At 33.5% G+C, this 18,737-nt stretch overlaps 4 protein-coding genes across 4 annotated transcripts; 1 reads left to right on the forward strand and 3 right to left on the reverse strand.

Annotated features, from left to right (window-relative positions):
* The first annotated feature begins 358 nt into the window (after nucleotides 1-358).
* Nucleotides 359-1,748, forward strand: LOC104096344 (probable F-box protein At2g36090). The gene has a single exon (XM_009602708.4). It carries the CDS (start codon nucleotides 421-423, stop codon nucleotides 1,624-1,626), a length of 1,206 nt encoding a protein of 401 aa, XP_009601003.1. The 5' UTR covers nucleotides 359-420; the 3' UTR covers nucleotides 1,627-1,748.
* A 2,742-nt stretch (nucleotides 1,749-4,490) lies between these two features.
* Nucleotides 4,491-7,905, reverse strand: LOC104096345 (small RNA-binding protein 11, chloroplastic). The gene is made up of 4 exons (XM_009602709.4): nucleotides 7,702-7,905; nucleotides 5,150-5,218; nucleotides 4,960-5,066; nucleotides 4,491-4,879 (listed from the first exon to the last, which is right to left on the reverse strand). Exons 1-4 carry the CDS (start codon nucleotides 7,805-7,807, stop codon nucleotides 4,772-4,774), a joined length of 390 nt encoding a protein of 129 aa, XP_009601004.1. The 5' UTR covers nucleotides 7,808-7,905; the 3' UTR covers nucleotides 4,491-4,771.
* A 2,339-nt stretch (nucleotides 7,906-10,244) lies between these two features.
* LOC104096346 (casparian strip membrane protein 1) lies at nucleotides 10,245-12,328 on the reverse strand. The gene is made up of 3 exons (XM_009602710.4): nucleotides 11,823-12,328; nucleotides 11,602-11,725; nucleotides 10,245-10,819 (listed from the first exon to the last, which is right to left on the reverse strand). Exons 1-3 carry the CDS (start codon nucleotides 12,110-12,112, stop codon nucleotides 10,601-10,603), a joined length of 633 nt encoding a protein of 210 aa, XP_009601005.1. The 5' UTR covers nucleotides 12,113-12,328; the 3' UTR covers nucleotides 10,245-10,600.
* A 2,883-nt stretch (nucleotides 12,329-15,211) lies between these two features.
* LOC104096348 (protein S40-7-like) lies at nucleotides 15,212-15,934 on the reverse strand. Its single transcript, XM_009602711.2, has one exon. The coding sequence runs from the start codon at nucleotides 15,932-15,934 to the stop codon at nucleotides 15,212-15,214; it is 723 nt and encodes a 240-aa protein (XP_009601006.1).
* Between the last annotated feature and the right edge of the window lie 2,803 nt (nucleotides 15,935-18,737).

Here is an 18,737-nt window from a genome sequence, read left to right on the forward strand (position 1 = left end):
TGTTGTTTCAATTTACAAAATATAACTAAAGTCTTTTACAAATAATATACAAAATTCGGTAAAAATTTACAATTTATTTACAACTTAAACACAATTTTTTGTACAGAATTCTTCAAAAAATATAATTTTACATATAATTTATATATAACTTATATATTAGTGAAAATAATTAATTCATGTATGCTAGTATTAGTGTTTGGTGATTGTGATGATATAAAAAAGAAATTAAGCAAAAGACTCTAGAGTCAACGAGTCCGCGCAGTGGCAGCGACTAACCAAATTATTGAAAAATCAAACGGCTTTTTCGTTTTCGCTATAATTTTCACTTTACGTTTACCTATAAATACATAAACTTCAAACTCCCAACAAGCCAAAATTCACATTTCTCAGTGTCCTCATTTTGAAGCCAAAACGAAGCAAATGACTTCCTCTCCCAATTATCCGCCCAGCACCAGTATCACCACGGTCACGGCGGAGAAAGGCGGCGCCACCGAATTTTCCGATTTTCATCCAGATATTATCGAAGCTCATATCCTCCATCGCCTTGACGGACCCACTCTAGCCGCTACGAGCTGCTCCTCCACCACCATCCACCACCTTTCCTCCGAAAACCACTTATGGTCACGTATATGCCACTCCACTTGGCCGTCCACCGCCACTCCACGTGTCAGTCACGTGATCTCCACCTTCCCTAACTGCGGTCATCGCACCTTCTTCGCTCAGTCCTTCTCCCTCCCTCTTTCCGATGATAAGCAAATTCACGATTTAGAGTCAGTGGATTTGAAGCGGGTGCTCCATGCTATATATATAAACCTTTATTACCTTTTCCATATATGTTCATATGATCCGAGTCGAAAACAGTGGATTCAGTTGAGCTCGTCTGTCTACATCCGAGAGATGAATTCAATTGCATCCTCTAATATTATAAACCGTTCGTCTCCTCCGCTTGAGTTAATCTCAGCCGTTGATATACACTACAAGGAGAAGGTAGTTTTCAGTAAAGTGCAAGAGACTGAAACCACGACGAGTTGGTTTCAGTGCTCGCCGTTTAGAATTGACATGATAGATCCAAAGGATGTGATTTTAACGACGATCAAACACCCGAATGATGATGACACGTGTACGGATTTGATTGAAGATATGACGCTGAGTTGGATTTTGATTGATCCAATCGGACGGCGAGCAATTAACCTCTCTTCTTTCAAGCCTGTTTCCGTGCAACGTCATTGGTTGACTGGGGAAGTGCAAGTGCGGTTTACTTCAATCCTGACCGCTGATCAGAAGAGAGGTCACGTGCAGTGCGAGATAGTGGCCACGTGCGGTGGATCTGAAGTAGGAGAGATGGAGGTGAGAGAAGTGAGTTTAGAGGTGGAGGACATGGATGGAACTCACTTGAATGGGGGGGAGAGTTTGGTAATTTTGCAAAGGGCATTGGAGGGTAAAAGGGGAAATGGAGCTAACAGGGCTGAAATAGGGAGGAAGAGGTATAAAGAATTCTTGGAAATGAGAAGGGAAAGGAAAGAGAGAAAGTTGAAGAGAGAAGGGGCATTGGATGTTTTGTGTGTGGCATTTGGTATATTCATTTTTGTGGCTTTTTGGTGTTTTCTTTTTGGTTTGGGTAGATAACAAATGTAAAAATAAAGAGAAGATAAAAATAAGTGAAAATGTAGAATGTAGTTGTTTCTTACTATTGTAGGCAATTTAGAAAGAAGAAGAAAAAAGGCAGAGGAGTATTACCTTCGTCATAATTGGGTACATAAAGTCTTGAGTCACATCAAAATTAAGAAGATTATCATATTGAAGTGTCATAATTAAAATGAATAAGAGAGTAGTTTATCTTTGATGGGGAAGATGTGTCGGTCAATTCACAAAGTGGTGTAGTAGTTTTAGTAACACTTCATTCGTTGCACCTCGGGGTGGCAAACGGGGGTCGAAAATGAATAATGTAAAAACTAATATATTATCCAATCTATTCATATTTAATACGGATAATCGGCGGATAATATGGATATTTATATTATCCATAACTTTTTGAATATTATCACTTTTTGGAGAATTTCTAGTCTCTCAAACTTAAGAAACCCCAATTTGAAATTTTACAAATGTAAAAGTTAAATCCATTAATTATTCATTGATTATCAATTTTCTAATGAATAATATGGTTCTTATCTATATTGACCCGTTTTTAAAAAATTCATTATCCAACCCATTTTTTAATGAATAATATGGAGGAAAAGCCCAAAACCATACATGATCTTTGGCTTTAGACTCAAAGTCATACATATTCTTTCACATGGAGCACTAATAGTCCATTTACTTTAACAAAGTGGTACACTTTTAGCCATAACACTAAACACACTTTAATTTTTAACAGAAATCTAAGATCTGACAAAATATTTGTTCCCTTTATTTTCTTGTTTACCGAAAGAAATAAAGATGACAGATTTATCTAGCTAGCAAATAGTAAATATACATAGAATTTATTTACTATTTATCTATTTACTATACGTAAAATATATATTTTACTAAAAAATATTAAACACCGTTAATTTTTATTTGCAATGATTTTTATCTAGATAACCTCAAATGTTATCTAGATTTTTTATTATATACATAATATTTACTATACGTTGACATAAAATAAATATACGTAAAATCATTGCTGAGAGTAAATAAATATTTACTATACGTTGACATAAAATAAATATATATTTGTTAGATTTTTTTATTTTAAGGGAGTCAACGTATAGTAAATATACATAAAATAAAAATAAATATTATTTTGTCAGATCTTAGATTTCTGTTAAAAATTAAAATGTGTTTATTGTTATGACTAAAAGTGCACCACTTTGTTAAAGTAAATGGACTATTAGTGCTCTATGTGGAAGAATATGTATGATTTTGAGTCTAAAGCCAAAGATAATGTATGTTTTTGGACTTTTTCTCAGTGTTATGACTAAAAGTGTACCACTTTATTAAAGTAAATGTATTATTAGTGCTCCATGTGAAAGAATATATATGACTTTGAGTCTAAAGCCAAAGATCATGTATAATTTTAGGCTTTTCCTCGAATAATATGAGTGGATAACTAGTTCACTTACGTCCACCAAGTAGAATGATTGTTTCCTCTCCTACACGAAACTTGTAAGTTGTAAATAGATGCCCTTTCAACTTTCTCTTTAAGTTAGAGAACATTATATTTCAGCCTTCACAAATTCACCAACCTACTGGAGTCAAAAGTAGGTTATTCGCTGTTTCGGAAACGTAACTAAAAGGATATAGATGAGGAGAGTAATAGCCTCTTTCGTCAACTTTCTCAAAAGGACTAAAGTACTTTTTTTTTTTTTTGTCTCAAAAGCACTTTTTTCTTTTAACTTGAGGTGTTTGGTCTAAGCTTTTTTTGAGGAAAAAAATATTTTTGGGAAGAAGCAGAAGCAGTTTCTTAGAAGCAGAAAAAAATAGATTCTTCCCAAAAGCAGAAGCATAAGCAGTTTTGACTTTTCTTCTTACCAAAAATACCCTTAATAAAAAATAGTATATACCAAAATAACCGTTAAACCTAATACTTAAGATATTAATGTATAAATATTTCTTACTATTTTTAGGATAGCTTTTCTAATAAAATACTTAGGATATTAATGTATAAATATTTCTTATTATTTTTAGGATAGCTTTCTAATATATATAGTGACTTTAGGGGTGAATGCTTTTATATTTGTTGAATGATTTTTAATATATTTAACTTATATTAAAAGAATTAAGTACTTTTAAATTTTATTTTCATATTTTACTTAAATAAAATAAAAAGATTTAATTATTGCCTGTAATAACAAATTTTTAAGATTATTTATTTACTTATAGTATTAACTATTAAGTAAATCTATTCATGTCCTTATTCGTAATTTGATACTTAAAAGCACTTTCTGAAAAGTTTGACCAAACACAAATTATTACTCAAAAGTATTTTTCAGAGTGATTAGCCAAACACAAACTCCTTCTCTCCAAAAGTACTTTTTTCAAAAACACTTTTGAAAAAAGCAATTATCAAAATAAGTTAATTTCTCTGCCTCGGCCAAACAAGTTATAAGTTCCTTCAAAGGCTCTTTAATAGTTGACCTTTTGAGATTAAAAAAATGAATATGATAATATAATGCCAAAAAGGAAAGAAAAAAAATACTTTAAGAGAGACCACTGTACTGGAAAATTCTTACATGTAGTTATGTAGATATATGACAATAAATTGGATGGTAGGTCGGTGAAAAATTTAACTAGAAGTGAATTTTATTGGAGGTAAGGTCCTCGAGTGCTATTTGTACATCATTCCCCTTTACTATTTTAAAATTAAGAAAATTGTCTTTTTAAATCTTGTATATGTAAAAGACAGATCTCTTACGTGTAAAAGCAAATCTCTCATGTGTAAAAAAAAAAAAAGAGATATGATCATAAAACTAACAAGTTTGCAAAGAGTCACAAAACCAATTGAGCCGGTGTTCGGAGCACATCTTGTAATAGTATATATAACATTTGACGTAGATAATGATAGAAGATTTTCATATTGAGCCAATCTTGCAGTCAGTCATTACAATTACAGCAACATATTTTGCACTCATCCTTGAAACACAACCAATTTTGACTGCACATGGCTTATATTTTCGTTGGGCAAGAGAGAAAACAAATTCTCTGCAGATTAATCATTTGCAAGAGCAAGGGTTGCAACTTTGGCAGCACACAGAGTGGTCTGTTTCATAACACAATTTGGCTGCAGCAACACTTAGTGTTCTGTTGGTGGTTCAGGGGGGCCTCTGGCTATCGGCATGCCGCCACCAAAATCGGCTTTAGGCTTTGCGTAGTCCACAAAAATAACCCGCCCATTAAGAGGCTGCAACATTCGTAAAGATGATGGATAAAGAACATCAAAAGTACGCATAAAAAATTCATAGAAGGATAATATGTACATACCTTGCCGTTCATTTCTTGCAAGGCCTTCTCGGCTTCATCTTCGGATGCATAGGTGACAAATCCAAAACCCTTGGATTTGTCTGAGACTCTATCCATCACAATTTTAGCTGTCAAATAAAACAAGGTTAAACTAAAGATGCTAACTCACGCTATATCTGAAAGAGAGTTCAACCTATGTTATTTAGTGCACCTTCGATAACTTGACCATGTTGAGAAAATGCCTCTGACAGTCCGTTCTCTGTGGTGTAAAATGAGAGTCCTGTACATAGCAATATCTCATAAGCTTGTTATGTTCGATAATGATTCTATATTTTTCATTTCTCTTTGCGTTGGTGGAGCAGTGACACCACATTGTTAAGTGAGCAAACCAATGGTTTTTCCTGTGTTTCTCGAAAATAATTAAGCATAAAATCATGAAACACGGAGAAAATACATGCTAAGCTCAAATACTGATAAAGGGAAAGCTTTGTGTGGAGTTTTCAAGCGCTAAGGTGCTGGGCTTCAGTTTAAAATAATGATCCTTTTCTTTTTTTCTTTTTTTTGATATAGTAGCTTAAAATTAAGTTCCTGATAGCTTCAGATAATTATTAGTAACATATTTTGACTATGTAGCAGATATAATCAAGATTTAACTTCGGATCAAAGCCTGATAGATTATTATTGTTTCAGTCTAATGAGTGAAGAATTGGAAAAGCTCCTAAGGGATATCAAGTTAATGAGAGATTATTTATATATTTTGTGCTAAAACGAGTAAACAAACTGCTAATATATACAGTAAGCTGCTCCATACAGATACAAAGCTTATGAAGGTTCATAGATAGCGTTCTTTATTCACCATGTCTAAAATGTCTAGAAAGTAACACTAGAGATTCTGTTTGTTGAGCTGTAGGTATAGCTGCATTGTGAAAGTTCATTCAGTTTGCCTAATAATAGATGGACTAAAACAGGATTATAATAAGTCAAATTGTAAGGGCAACCCGGTGCATTAAGCTCCCGCTATGCGCGGGGTCTGGGGAAGGGCCGGACCACAAGGGTCTATTGTAACAGGGGAAATTGTGGTACTAGGAATTAAAAAAAAAAAAGGTTTTTTGAATCTTCATTGTACAGCTTCTCAAGTATTGTTTATATTGTACTTTGGCGATATCAGAAAGAGACGGGTGGTTTGTCCTAATCTTCCCTTCAGTCCCTTTCACAACATCCTCCAACTATCAATCCCATTTTCTAGCTAAAGATAACTCTCTTCACTCATTCCTAGATGGATGGGAGCAAATTTAGCTTCATATTTGTTACTTCACTTTTTGTTTACACTTGAGGCAATAAACCAGGAACAAAAGCTAGACTTGTCAATCGAGTGGGTGATTTAATATTAGCTCCTACTTTCTGGTTCTTTTCTCCTCTTTTGAATGAACTCTCTTGTAACAATCAACATAGTTGATTGGGAAAGAGAATCTTTCTCCATAAAATGAATCCTCCTTCCTAAAAGGGATCATCTTATCTACCTCTTTGCGAGCATTTTGAAGCGGTTCAAAGATAGTACTATATTGACAATAATACCTGTAAATTCTTCAGTACTAAACTACAAATTTTTCATTGATCTTTAAGTTCCTTCAGCTTAGTGTTGACCTGTTTATTTCCTCACTAATGTCAAACCAATACCTTTAAAATCAGTAGATAACGGATAACCATAATTCCCTATGGGCACAAATAAGTCAACAAATCATCATTTGCATAAAACCCTTCTTTTACATCACTATAATTATGTTTTCTTCAAGAACAGACCTATTAACCCAAATTGCAGCGCGAAATAATTCCCAGAGTCCTAAGAAGCACAATAAACCCAAAAACATTAACAACTTTAACCAAAGAATTACCAATTCATTCCAATAATGAGCTTTTTCAGTGTGCAGATTATTAAATCAATTGAAGGGGAGTCTTGGCGTAACTAGTAAAGTTGTTGCCATGTGACCAGGAGGTCACGGGTTCAAGCCATGGAAACAGCCTATTGCAGAAATGCAGGATAAGACTGCGTACAATAGACCCTTGCGGTCTGGCCCTTCCCCGCTGCCTTTTTTATTATTAAATCAATTGTGTATACATGTACAAAAGGGAGAAAAAAGAAGGGGGGAGAAGAGGAAATAAGTAGCTCCAAGAAAGAGAAGACATACCTCCTCTTTTGACTGAACTATCTTGTCAGAATCAACATAGTTGTTTAGGAAGGAGAATCTTTCTCCATCAAAATGAATCCTCCTTCCTAAAAGGGATCATCTAATCGACCTCTTTGCAAGCATTTTGAAGTGGTTCAAAGATTGTGATTTCTTCTATAGTACTATATTAATAATAATAATAATAATAATAATAATAATAATAATACCTGTAATTTTTCAGTACTAAACTATAAATTGTTCATTGAATTTAAGTTCTTTCAGCACTAGTGTTCATTTCCTCACTAATGTCAAACCAAGACCTCTAAAATCAGTAAATAACTGATACACATAATCCCAATTAAGTTAATATATTATCATCTGCAGAAAACCCTTCTTTTACATCATTATAATTATGTTTTTCATGAACAGAACCATAAACCCAAATTACAGGGAAAATAGACTCAAAAGATATCATATTTAATCAAATAATTACAAATTCATTAAAAGAACGAGCTTTTTAATGTGTAAATCAGTCGTGTATACATACATACATGTATAAAAAAGGGAGAAAAAAGAGAGAAAAAGAAGGAACAAGTACCTCCAACAAAGAGCTTAGAAGCTACGCCTCTGTGAGAAAGGAAGATTGCAGAAGTTGATGGTAAAATACTTCTGTTTGTGGGCAATAATCTTCTAAATGCAGCCATGGCTTTGTTGTGTAAACAGTGGAGCGAGAGTAAGAGGAGTCTCAAACTCAAATTGAACGACGAGTTAGACCTTTGAAGCACAATAGGTGACGAAAGATCCACTGGGCATACCAGTTAATGGGCTTTGACTTTATGATTTTAGAGTTTGACATCAAGTTTTCCGTTTAGGGGCCTAAAATTGAAAAAGGAAACTACAGTTATATCCGGTTATAAATAGCTTATTACAAAAATTGGGATCAAAAGATACTTTCTTAAATTCAGTATTGTAAAAAATCATGAAGGCCCATAACTATAAAAATTGGGTAATTTATAAAATATTACTAATATTAGCTAAATACTACAAATATCAGCCAATTAGATATTTGTAGCCAAAAAAAAGGTCAAACTTTTTTTTTTTGAGTGGTGTTATTAGAATAGATTGAGTATATCTTAAGGATCTTCAATCTCAGTTAAGGGATGATTTGGTGGAGTTTTGAGGTGGTTTAAATTGAAAATTCGAAGTGGAAGATGAACATGAAAAAAAATATGTGCATCATTATGTGTATCATATTTGTATCAAATGTGTATCACGTGTATATCTAATGTATATCTGCGTGTGAGATACATGCGTGATACATATATCGCAGAAGAATTTTTTGAACTCGATTTTAACTACGAATTTTGATACCAAATTAGTCCAAATCTTACTCAAATTTTGTATATTGAGTTTTCTATATGTTTTCAATGAATTTCAACCATACTCGTTGATAAAGGTCCTTTTTTGCTTAGATTTTTGAAATCTTATATATATATATATATATATATATATATATATATATATATATATATATATATATATATATATATTATCACCTTATTTGCTACCTCATCCGTGAAATTTTCTTTCCGTTTTGCATCTAATGTTACTAGTCATGCTTAAAAATATGGAAGGAGATCTTTGCGTGTGATTCTTGGAGAAAAGAAATCTTGTTTATTTGGATTTTCAATTTTTATATATGCGTGATTAATTTTGATAAGTCTATATTAATGGCTAGGGGTTGGTAAGTTGGACTTATTTGGAACATTTATGTAAGATTCGCAAATGAAAAACAAAAAATGTTCCTTCCTTTCCACTTTATTGTATAAATGACGTTATTATTTTTTGGGAGTCAAACCTTTTCCTTAATTTTTATAAATATTTTAAATGATAAAAAGCTTTAATTTGTACCTAGTACTCTTTATCTAGTGTCTAACTCTATGAATTATTTTTTGCAGTTATTATACAATATAAATTCCGAATTAAAATAAAATAAATTATAAAATTTGACCCTCGTAATCGAGAAGAAAAGAATTTTATTTAGTAACAACTAAACAAATTATTTTTACATAGTTATAATATTTTGATCAATTCTCAAATATTATTGATCATTTTTTGGGGTATATGGTTTCATAGTTAGTGTATGCACTTAATTGTAGTTGGTTTGATTATACAAATATTTTTTATACAATTGATGGATAAATAAGCACAAGATACAACTATCACAAGATGTAACTGCTTGTGTTGATGCTAAGAAATGTTTAGTTTGGATCATATTGAATATGGGTTATAATACATTTTGAAAAATGATTCCTCATTTAACTTTTTGCAAATTTAGAGTTCTTTTCAGTTTCTTTCTTCAAATACTGTCTGCAATTTGGTCAAAGAAAAGGAAGAATTCATTTTCCTTATTAGTTTTTTGCTATTCAACGTCTCCCAATCAATCTAACTAAGAGCCTCGACGGACTTTAAGCCGTTTTTAACTTGTGAAAATGTTTGGCAATCAAAAAATGGGCTTAAAAAAAATTAAAATTTGCTTAAAAAAAGTCAAAACTAATAAGTTGGAAAACTCAACTTTTTCTAAATTGGCTTAAAAGCCATATTGCTTTGACCAAGGATATTACATTCTTATCCCTTATAATTTTTCTTAATCCCGAAATTACCCCTCATTAGAAATATTGTTCTTTTAGTTTTTTTTTTTGTTCCATAACATTTAATTTTTTCGGTCGTTGAATCCTTCCTTTTTTAAATTGGTGTAACTATATTCTAAAATCAAATCATTCATCATCTTTTTTATAATGTTAACAACTTTAAGGATATTTCAGTCATTTTAACAAGAAAAAATGCTTACCAGCACTTGTTTACCAAACACTTAATCGACTTGTTTTCAGTTTCAGCACTTTTATTCAAACACGTAACTGCTTATTTATAAAACAAGTTCCAGCACTTATAAAATGCTTTTAAGCATTTAACTTAAAAGCTCCTTTTTTTTTAAGCCAATCCAATCCCGCTCTATGTTTCAATCCCAGCTTAGCCAGGATCGATTTTAGCTTTTAAGAAGAAAAGTAAAAAAAAAACAGATGTATCCACTACGTTTTATTAGTCTGATTTCATTCTAATGTTAAGATTAGACAGATAACATAAAAATGAAAACAGGAATTGAGTCACAATTACAGGGAGAATAAGTACCATAAAGTTAAATATGAAAAACACAGCAATTCGCAATACAGAGATCCACTGAGTTTACCAATTGTGATTTACAAGACTTCCCCAGTTTCCCCCTTTCATAATGTGAATCTAAAGACAGCGACACAAAGTACAAACCTTAAACCAAAGCAAAAGACATTAACAATAACATCCAATTGCACTTTTTTTCTTTTTTGTGATCCAATTACACAAGCAAATGAAAGAGATACAAAGATGAATAATAACAAGACAAGTGAATGAAGGCGTTGTAAGCAGTAGTGAATACTTTTTTCATGGCGACAAACTCCTCCTTAGCGGTGTCTTCGAAGAGCGGAAGCAGAAAGAACCACCAAGAAAATCAAGATAACCACTGTGACAAAGGCAGCCACCACAGCTCCACTGACCCTTTGGCAGAAATCACCAAATTGCTGACAGATTGCTAGCCAATTTGCATCTTGGTTTCCATTGTGAGCCAAGTACACTATGGCTGCTGAAGAACCTGCTGCTCCCGTTGTCAAAGCAATAATCACCTTCAAAATTCTCACAATTAAAAAAATAATAATCACATACTGCAAAATTTTAAATATGTGTACATTTAAGTAAAGGGTGTTTTCATTTTTGATCGAATTCCAGCCTCCAGATTTTATAAATGATGAACCAATTATGTATCAGAATACCTATCCCTTGAAGCAAGTAAATGGTGCAACTATGCGGATATGACCTGCACGGCTGCACCCTTTTTCTTTTTCATTGATACGTTGCACAAAATATTTTAATTTTATAAGTGCCAATATCATATTTTTAAAGGATATGTGTATATATACTACGCTGGCTTGATAGCTTGAAAGGAATATAAACATATACGGAGTAATATATTAACTTGGGACGGACAGTATAGTTTTAAACCACTTTAATTCGACTATTAAGGGGTCGTTTGGTTTGAAGACAAGTTATGTTGGGATTAGTTATGCTGAGATTAGTTATCATGATATTATTTTTTAACGACTGCTTAGTATGTTGTATTAATCATGGGATTGTCAATGTTACTGTTTTATTCTGGGATTACTATTACACATTCTGGCAGTTGTAACTTATTTCGATACTATTTTTAATCCTGAATAACTTATTCCAATATTAGTAGCCAAATAATGGATAAGGCGGTACTAAATTTTTATCAAATGATTATTTTGCTTATCCATCGTACAAACGACCCATTAATAGTCGAATTATGACATTACTTGCACAAAATTCTGTGTAAGTCACTTCTTGAGTTGTTATGTTACTATGGATTAAATTAGAGAAGTGTTCGTACCGTGTCAAAGATAATGAGGAGCAGCCGAGGTACAACTGCATGGGGCCGTACAATGCACACTATAGAGAAGGGTACAGAGAGGACGAGGTAGGCAACAACTATTGCCATTGCTGCCACAAAAAACCTGTTACACATAGAAAATCATTCCCACATATATATATATATAATTATTTACGTATAATTTTCAAAAGTAGCAACTATTGGAAGTTTAATTTGCTTACGTGAAAGTTGGAAGATCGTCGTAACTGGCTTCGAACTGAAAGAATTGTGTGAAGAAAGGAAGAGTTTCTTCAGTGGTTCCCATAGCAACAGCAGCACCTAATGCAGAAGCAAAAGCTGCAATTCTTAAAATGAGGTCAAAAATGGCAATGCCTCTATTGGCACCACCCTTTGCATGTTCAACAGCACCAGCAGCAGCAACCACAGGAGCTGTTCCCAAAAGTGGGGCTTTTCCTTTCCTTTCTTTGTTGGTTTCCACAACATCAATCTTGGTTGACTCACTTTTCTCCATTTCCAAAGAGATGAAAAAATTAAAGACGAGGTTAGAGTTTTGAAAGTTGTGATTCTTAATTTGTTTTTCTTGATGATTTGTGGACTGATTGCAACATGTAGGACTTATATAAGGAGGTTTGTAGGATGGACTTTTAAGATCTTTATTGTGCACAGGAAAAAAGTATAGTAACCGTTGTTATTATTCAGGTAATGGAGCAAGAAGAGTGGTTGCATATGATATTGGAACTAATTTTACTTAAAATCATCATAGTTTTTATTAGAGGTATTATTTTTATGTGGATAATGGAGCAAGAAGAGTGGTTGATTAATTGAATAGCTAGTATATATGATCAAAATGTGATTATTTATGATCTCAACATTTGAATCAGAAAGCAAAAGGAGATGATGGAGCAGATAGATGGGGAAACGATTGGTGGACCAAGTTTGAAAAATATTTATAAATAAAACCGTAAGAATCACTTTTAGCATGGAAGAATTGATGTGCAAATATAACTTTGCATGAGTTTCAACTAATCAACGAACTTCTACCCTAATCCATGAAGCTGGTCAATTTTGTTTTGTCCCACATTTCCTATAACACCTACTCCAACTATTACCGTTGATGTCATTTAGGAAATCAAACTAAATAATGTTCACTAATTGTTTGACCAATTTATGTACAGTTCGACTATTCCAAAGATATAAATTGATAGTAACACTTGCGTTTTACATAGTAATACTTTGTTTCTATTTGTCATCTCTTTAGAAAATATATATATACGAAAAAATGGTGTAGATCTAGAGAAAATTTATTAAGTATAATTCGTTTTCTTTTTTTCTTACTTTTAAGTATAAAGGAGCAGGTATCATATATGCATACCCAATGGCTTATTCCAAGCTAAATCCAAACGGAAGTTTCTTCATTACTTGGGCAGTTGCACAGTCACTTGTGGTAGTGGCTTCTTTTTATCAATTTTCACTTAATTGAATTCTAGTGTGTTTTACTTAGAAACACCAGCTTTTCGAAGGTCAAAGTAAGAGGAACCAAACTTAGTTGAAAATTTAAACTAAATAAGGAACCAATTAAAGGTGGGAATTTACGAAACTCCAGTTCAATATTATGTTCCAGCATTTGCATTCCGCGATTAACATTAGCATGGCAAGGTCAGTCATATCTTCATCTGTTTGTTTGTTCTAAGGTGTATTTACTACGTGCTGATAAGCTTATATACATGAGATATAGGGAAGAATAACATTTTCTGAAGTGTATGTATGGAAATTGACAAGAGACTTGACAATGTTCAAACAGATCATACTGAATTACTGATCACCTTAACACTTTCTGATAAACATGAGAACATATAGCATGCCCAGTCTACGAAATCAAACCATCAACCGTGTTTCAATCCCAAATTAAACATATTCTAGATCTATTAGCAGATTGAAAAATCTTAAAGTAAAATTCTTTGAAAAAAGGAAGAATATTATTCTAGTGGTATACATGCAAAAATCTTGGCACCAGGAAAAGGTTCAATATATATCGTTCTGTTACAGGGACTACTTGTACAAGTCAGTGGCGGACCCAGAAATTTGTGCAAGCGGATTCAATTTTAGAAGTACATAACTTTAGTCGTAAAATAGTAGTTATCAAGTGGGTTCAAATAAAATATTTATACAATATTAACACAGTTTTAATTCTAATTTATACATATACACAATATTATTTTTTTGCGAAACGGGTTCAATTGAACCCGCTAGTCACCACGTGGGTCCGCTACTTGTACAAGTGATGCATCAGCAAAGAGACATTCATGCGTTCGAAATTTCTTTCTTTTGTCCTATGCGTTGTACTATTACTAGTCCATTTCAGGACAACCTCTTTTGCCTTCCTCTGTCATTTGAAATCAATGCAGACGAATCCATGATTTGAAGATATTATGGGCAACAGTCAAAGATTAATGTTCTATTACAGCTTCAAATGCAAGAGAATCCAAGGACAAGCGTAGTCTGAAGTGCTTTGTGTCGCAGTCAAGATACATCATGCACTCAAGAGCATGTGCCTAATGAAGTTGGAAAGAAAATCATGGAAAACCAAGACTCAATTCCAGTAGAAGAAGAAAATAGCTAGGTGAATTAATTATTAAGCCTGTGTGGATAGAATTGCTCAAAATTTATACTAGTGATACTGGTTACAGGACGGAATAATGAACGTACCGGTGAAATAGTGAAGGTGTGTGCAAGTTGGTCTGAACACCACCTTCAGCACAAAAAAGAAACACAAAAAGAAAGAAGAAAGAACGAAAGATACATGATATCTTCAGCAGTTTCAACTAAATAGGGAACTGTCTGCTAGATAGACAGTATAAATCATGGTAAAAGCAAAGGATTTCAAGAAGGAACTAGAAAAAGCTGATTCCGGGGACTAGTCTGCTAATCAGGGGCAGAGCTAGCCCAGTTACGGGTTCGGCCGAACCCAATAGCTTCGGTCCAAATACTATATTTGTCTTGTGAAATTCATTGAATATGTAACTTAAAAAGATTAGAACCCCGAACCCATAACCTTCAAATTCTAGCACCGCCTCTGCCACTAATTCAGTTCACACAATGTTGTACAGAAGGTCTGCTAGATATAGTGTGTCATTGATTAAACGTTATCAGCTATGGGGAAATTGACAGAGGAACTACCAAAAACAGGATCACAGTCTAACTATTTCGTCGCAACGAATCCATAACTTGATTAGGAGGCTTTCACTATAGGCATAGCAAACATGATTACATAGATCAATGGCCGAAAGCTAGAGTCTTTTTAGTCACAAATGATGAAGTGCTTCCATCTTAACCATATAAAATCTAACAATACTATCTTGTATTAATATTCAACTGATATCAGCGCCGAAAATGTAAATGTACCTGTTGATACAACAATATCACCCAAAAAGATTATAGATATTAATTTCATCTTCCTTCAATACACTTAAGCCACATATAAACAACTGAAGAAACTTGTAAAAACATTTCTCCATTGCCTATATATAAAATATATAGCTAGAAACATCAAGCTCAGTTTAGATATCTAAAACAAAATCTATCAGTTATATCAACATATTTTGAACATATTTCAATCCTGAAAACCTGTTTGGCGCCACACGGCATTGCGAACCTGACGAAGATCCCTCCCTTTAAGAGTTCTTCCGACGCCTTCCAGCATCGAGAATGTGGTTCTAGGAGATCGCATTGATCCTCGGGCCACCATCTCGTGCGGCGGCAACATCTCATCATCGGGATCATCCTCGTCAATTTCAATATCAGCAAGATCGCCGTTCCTCGGTGCCTTCTTCGGCATCATCGGAACATTCATCGGAGCCGAGTGCTGGAACTTCCTCGCCGGCATGGATTTTGAGTGATTAAAATTAAAATTATCCGATGGAGGCTTAGGAATCGAAGGTATTGCACGTGAAAACGGTATCACTGTAGAAGGCGAAGCTGAAATCGGCGCCGTAACGGAAGGCGAGGAAGTGATTGAAGGCTTCCGACGGAGAACAGGCAGGTCAGTTTTCCGGTGATCCTCCGATAATGCAGCAAGAATACCAAACTTCTCACGCTTACGGAAGGACTGACGGCGACTATTTTGTGAAGGAGAAGTAGAGCGGCGTTGAGATTCAGTGAAGTCTCTTTCAGTCCAGAACACGTCATCTTCGTTGAGCTCATCATCATCGACGACCGATGAATCTATCCCGCCGCCGAGAGCAGCATCACTCTGCGGCGGAGAGAACACGCCGAGGAACCGATCGGACGAGGGAGATTGACGGTGGCGGAAGCTAACGACGCCGTTTTGATCCATTGGTGGTCAAACGAAAAAGCTCTTTTGGTTGTTGCGTATGTGGAACGTTACTGATAGTCTGATACAATACAATTTTCTAAGACCACAGAGGTTTTTTGACTTCATATAGGTCCCACTTTCTCTTTTGGAGCCCACTTTCTTATCAGATGGTTTACAATAACTCTAGTAGGATTCACTAGTTATTGAACGGTGGATGTTCTAGCAGCTGGGGCCAAGACGTGGCGGTAGGACGCAGAAAGTTCTATTCAACTGTGGATCCGGGGCACGTCATCATCTATCCTTTTCACGGGAGTTAAGGATAGGAATATCCAGCTCTTTAAATTTGTTAAAGTCTTTATCTAACTACTATTAAAATATAATCTCTCCGTTTCAATTTACGTGAACCTATTTTCTTTTTGGTCCGTTTAAAAAAAAATGATCCCTTTCTAAATTTAAAAAAAAATTAGCTTAAACTTACAATTCTACCCTTAATAAGAAACTTTTATAACCACACAAATACTCTGTACCCCTTTTAAACTTGTTTAGGATCACAAATTCCAAAAATCTTCATTTTTTTCTTAAACTCCTTGCCCAATCAAACAGGTTCACATAAATTGGAACGGAGGAAGTAACAATTTCTAGTCATGATTTAATTGCCCGTAGACGTTGATACATAATGTGTTGGCGATTAATATGAGTAATATATCACCTTGTAGTTACCAAAGAAAAATATCTCCTTGTACTAAAAAAAAATAATTTCTTGGAAGATACGACCTGCCGAAAATAATTTTTTGTCTTTTCATTCGGAATCAAATTGTTTTTATCCAATAGTATTCTTAGTTAATATCATTTAAGTAAGCCTATTTTTAGAAAGATTAAATAAAACGCATGCTAAGCCGATATTGGCTCTTTACAGGTTGATAAGATAGAAATTGAAAATTTAAGAACACGTCAATAAAGAAAATTAATATATTATAAAAATTCATAATAGGAAGAGGAAGAAGATAACTTCTGCTCTCCGACTTCCTTCTATTCAAAATGCGAGAATGAGACAAGTCATAGAAGGGGGTAATTGGTTGTTCATGTCAAACATACAACACCAAATTCCTTTTCGCGGTCCTCCGTTCGATAATGCAATTTCCATGCTCACAACCAATTATAGTAAACAAATTCATCCTCGTCGTTCAACATATCTTACTAAAAATAAGAAGGGTTAAGGGCCTCCAATGCAAATCGATAAGAAAGGTTCTTCCATGCGTATAAAAGCACAAGGAGTTGAGGGAAAGAGCCTCTAGTCCAAATATTGTAGAAAATTTTGGGTTCACCGGGGTGCTTTAAGACCCAATAGAATTATTAGTTAATCCTAATATTCTCTATATAAGTACACTTATCATGTACAATAAAAGATACTCTCTTATGTATTTTTCCACGCACGCACGCACTATCTCTCTCTCTCCCTCCCCCCCTCTCTCTCTTTCAATCCAATCTTGGATTTAGGCTGTGGTATAGGAGGTTGCTCCATCACAACGTGACAATCACCACCGACCAGTGATTCAAGTCGCGATTCAATTCAGATTTTCGCTTCCGCTTCAATAAGTAAGTTCTCGTTTTTCTATTTACGCGTTAAACTAATGTGTTTAGTGTATCAAGTTTTCCTTCATTGATATTAGAGTCGATCCGAAAACATATAAAGAATAATCTTATTACTCTATGTAAATATAGAACTACGCGTATATAGTTTTTTGAATGATAACACAGTTTGCTATATACTATGGTATCTAGAACTATGTGTTTATCCATATAGAATTTTTTGTGTAGTTGATTAAGGTTAATCAGTTTTTCCCATTAATCTTTTGTCTTCTTCTGATTTTGAAATGAGTTTTCAAAAAAAAAAAAAAAAAAAGGACAAAAGAAAGTATATGAAACAGATTGGACGATGATTATTTTTTTATTCGTGTCATCCATCAAATCTAAATTAGTTAATTTGATTTGCACCAAATTACCTTTCATTGCTTGCTTTTGAATCTGGTAATTATTTGATTATTGAAATCAGTTTTCTTTAATCAGAATTTAAAAAAAGGAGTTAAATTAAATCTGCCTGAATAACGCCACTGTCGATGGTGTATATCCATTATTTTTGTTTTTTTTTCAGCCACTGAAAAGAAGGTTAGAGAGGCTATGGCTTCTCCCTCCTCTGAAAATAAATAAATTAACAAAAAAAAGGGGGATGTTAAATGGAGATGAGGGTTTCGTCCTTTTCCCCTAATCTAACACTAATTAAGAAAAGAGAGTTTTTTTTAAATTAGTTTACTAGAGAAGCTACTGGGCTCCTGTCTCTAATGGACAAATTTTATGAATTGGGCTTCTTTTTAAACTAGCATAATATAGGTTATTGGACTAAGGTTCATCTCAATATAGCTGAAAAAGGGGTTAGGCCTCTTTTAAATTTGGCAGACAGAACTTTGGGCTAAAGGCCCATTGCACCACTCTCTTTAATTTTTAAAATATGGGCTAATGGAAAGAGTTAAATAAATTATAGATTTTTAAAAATTACTTAAGGTTCTATTATTTTTTTTAATAAATTACAAATTTCGAAAATTAGTCATATGGACTTAATTTTTAGAATATAAATTTAGTATTTATATTCCTTTATGAAAATTATAATTATTTTATTATCCCAACTGCTTGAATGTTAATTAGTTTAATATAAAATTTATTTGTTAATTTGTTTAACATGCTTGAAATGTTAATTTGTTTAACATTATATTTATTTGTTAATTTGTTTAACATTATGAAGATGAAAGTAGCAGAAATGAGGATGTTG

Source organism: Nicotiana tomentosiformis, chromosome 2, assembly GCF_000390325.3.
Source record: "Nicotiana tomentosiformis chromosome 2, ASM39032v3, whole genome shotgun sequence".
Classification (NCBI taxonomy): domain Eukaryota; kingdom Viridiplantae; phylum Streptophyta; class Magnoliopsida; order Solanales; family Solanaceae; genus Nicotiana; species Nicotiana tomentosiformis.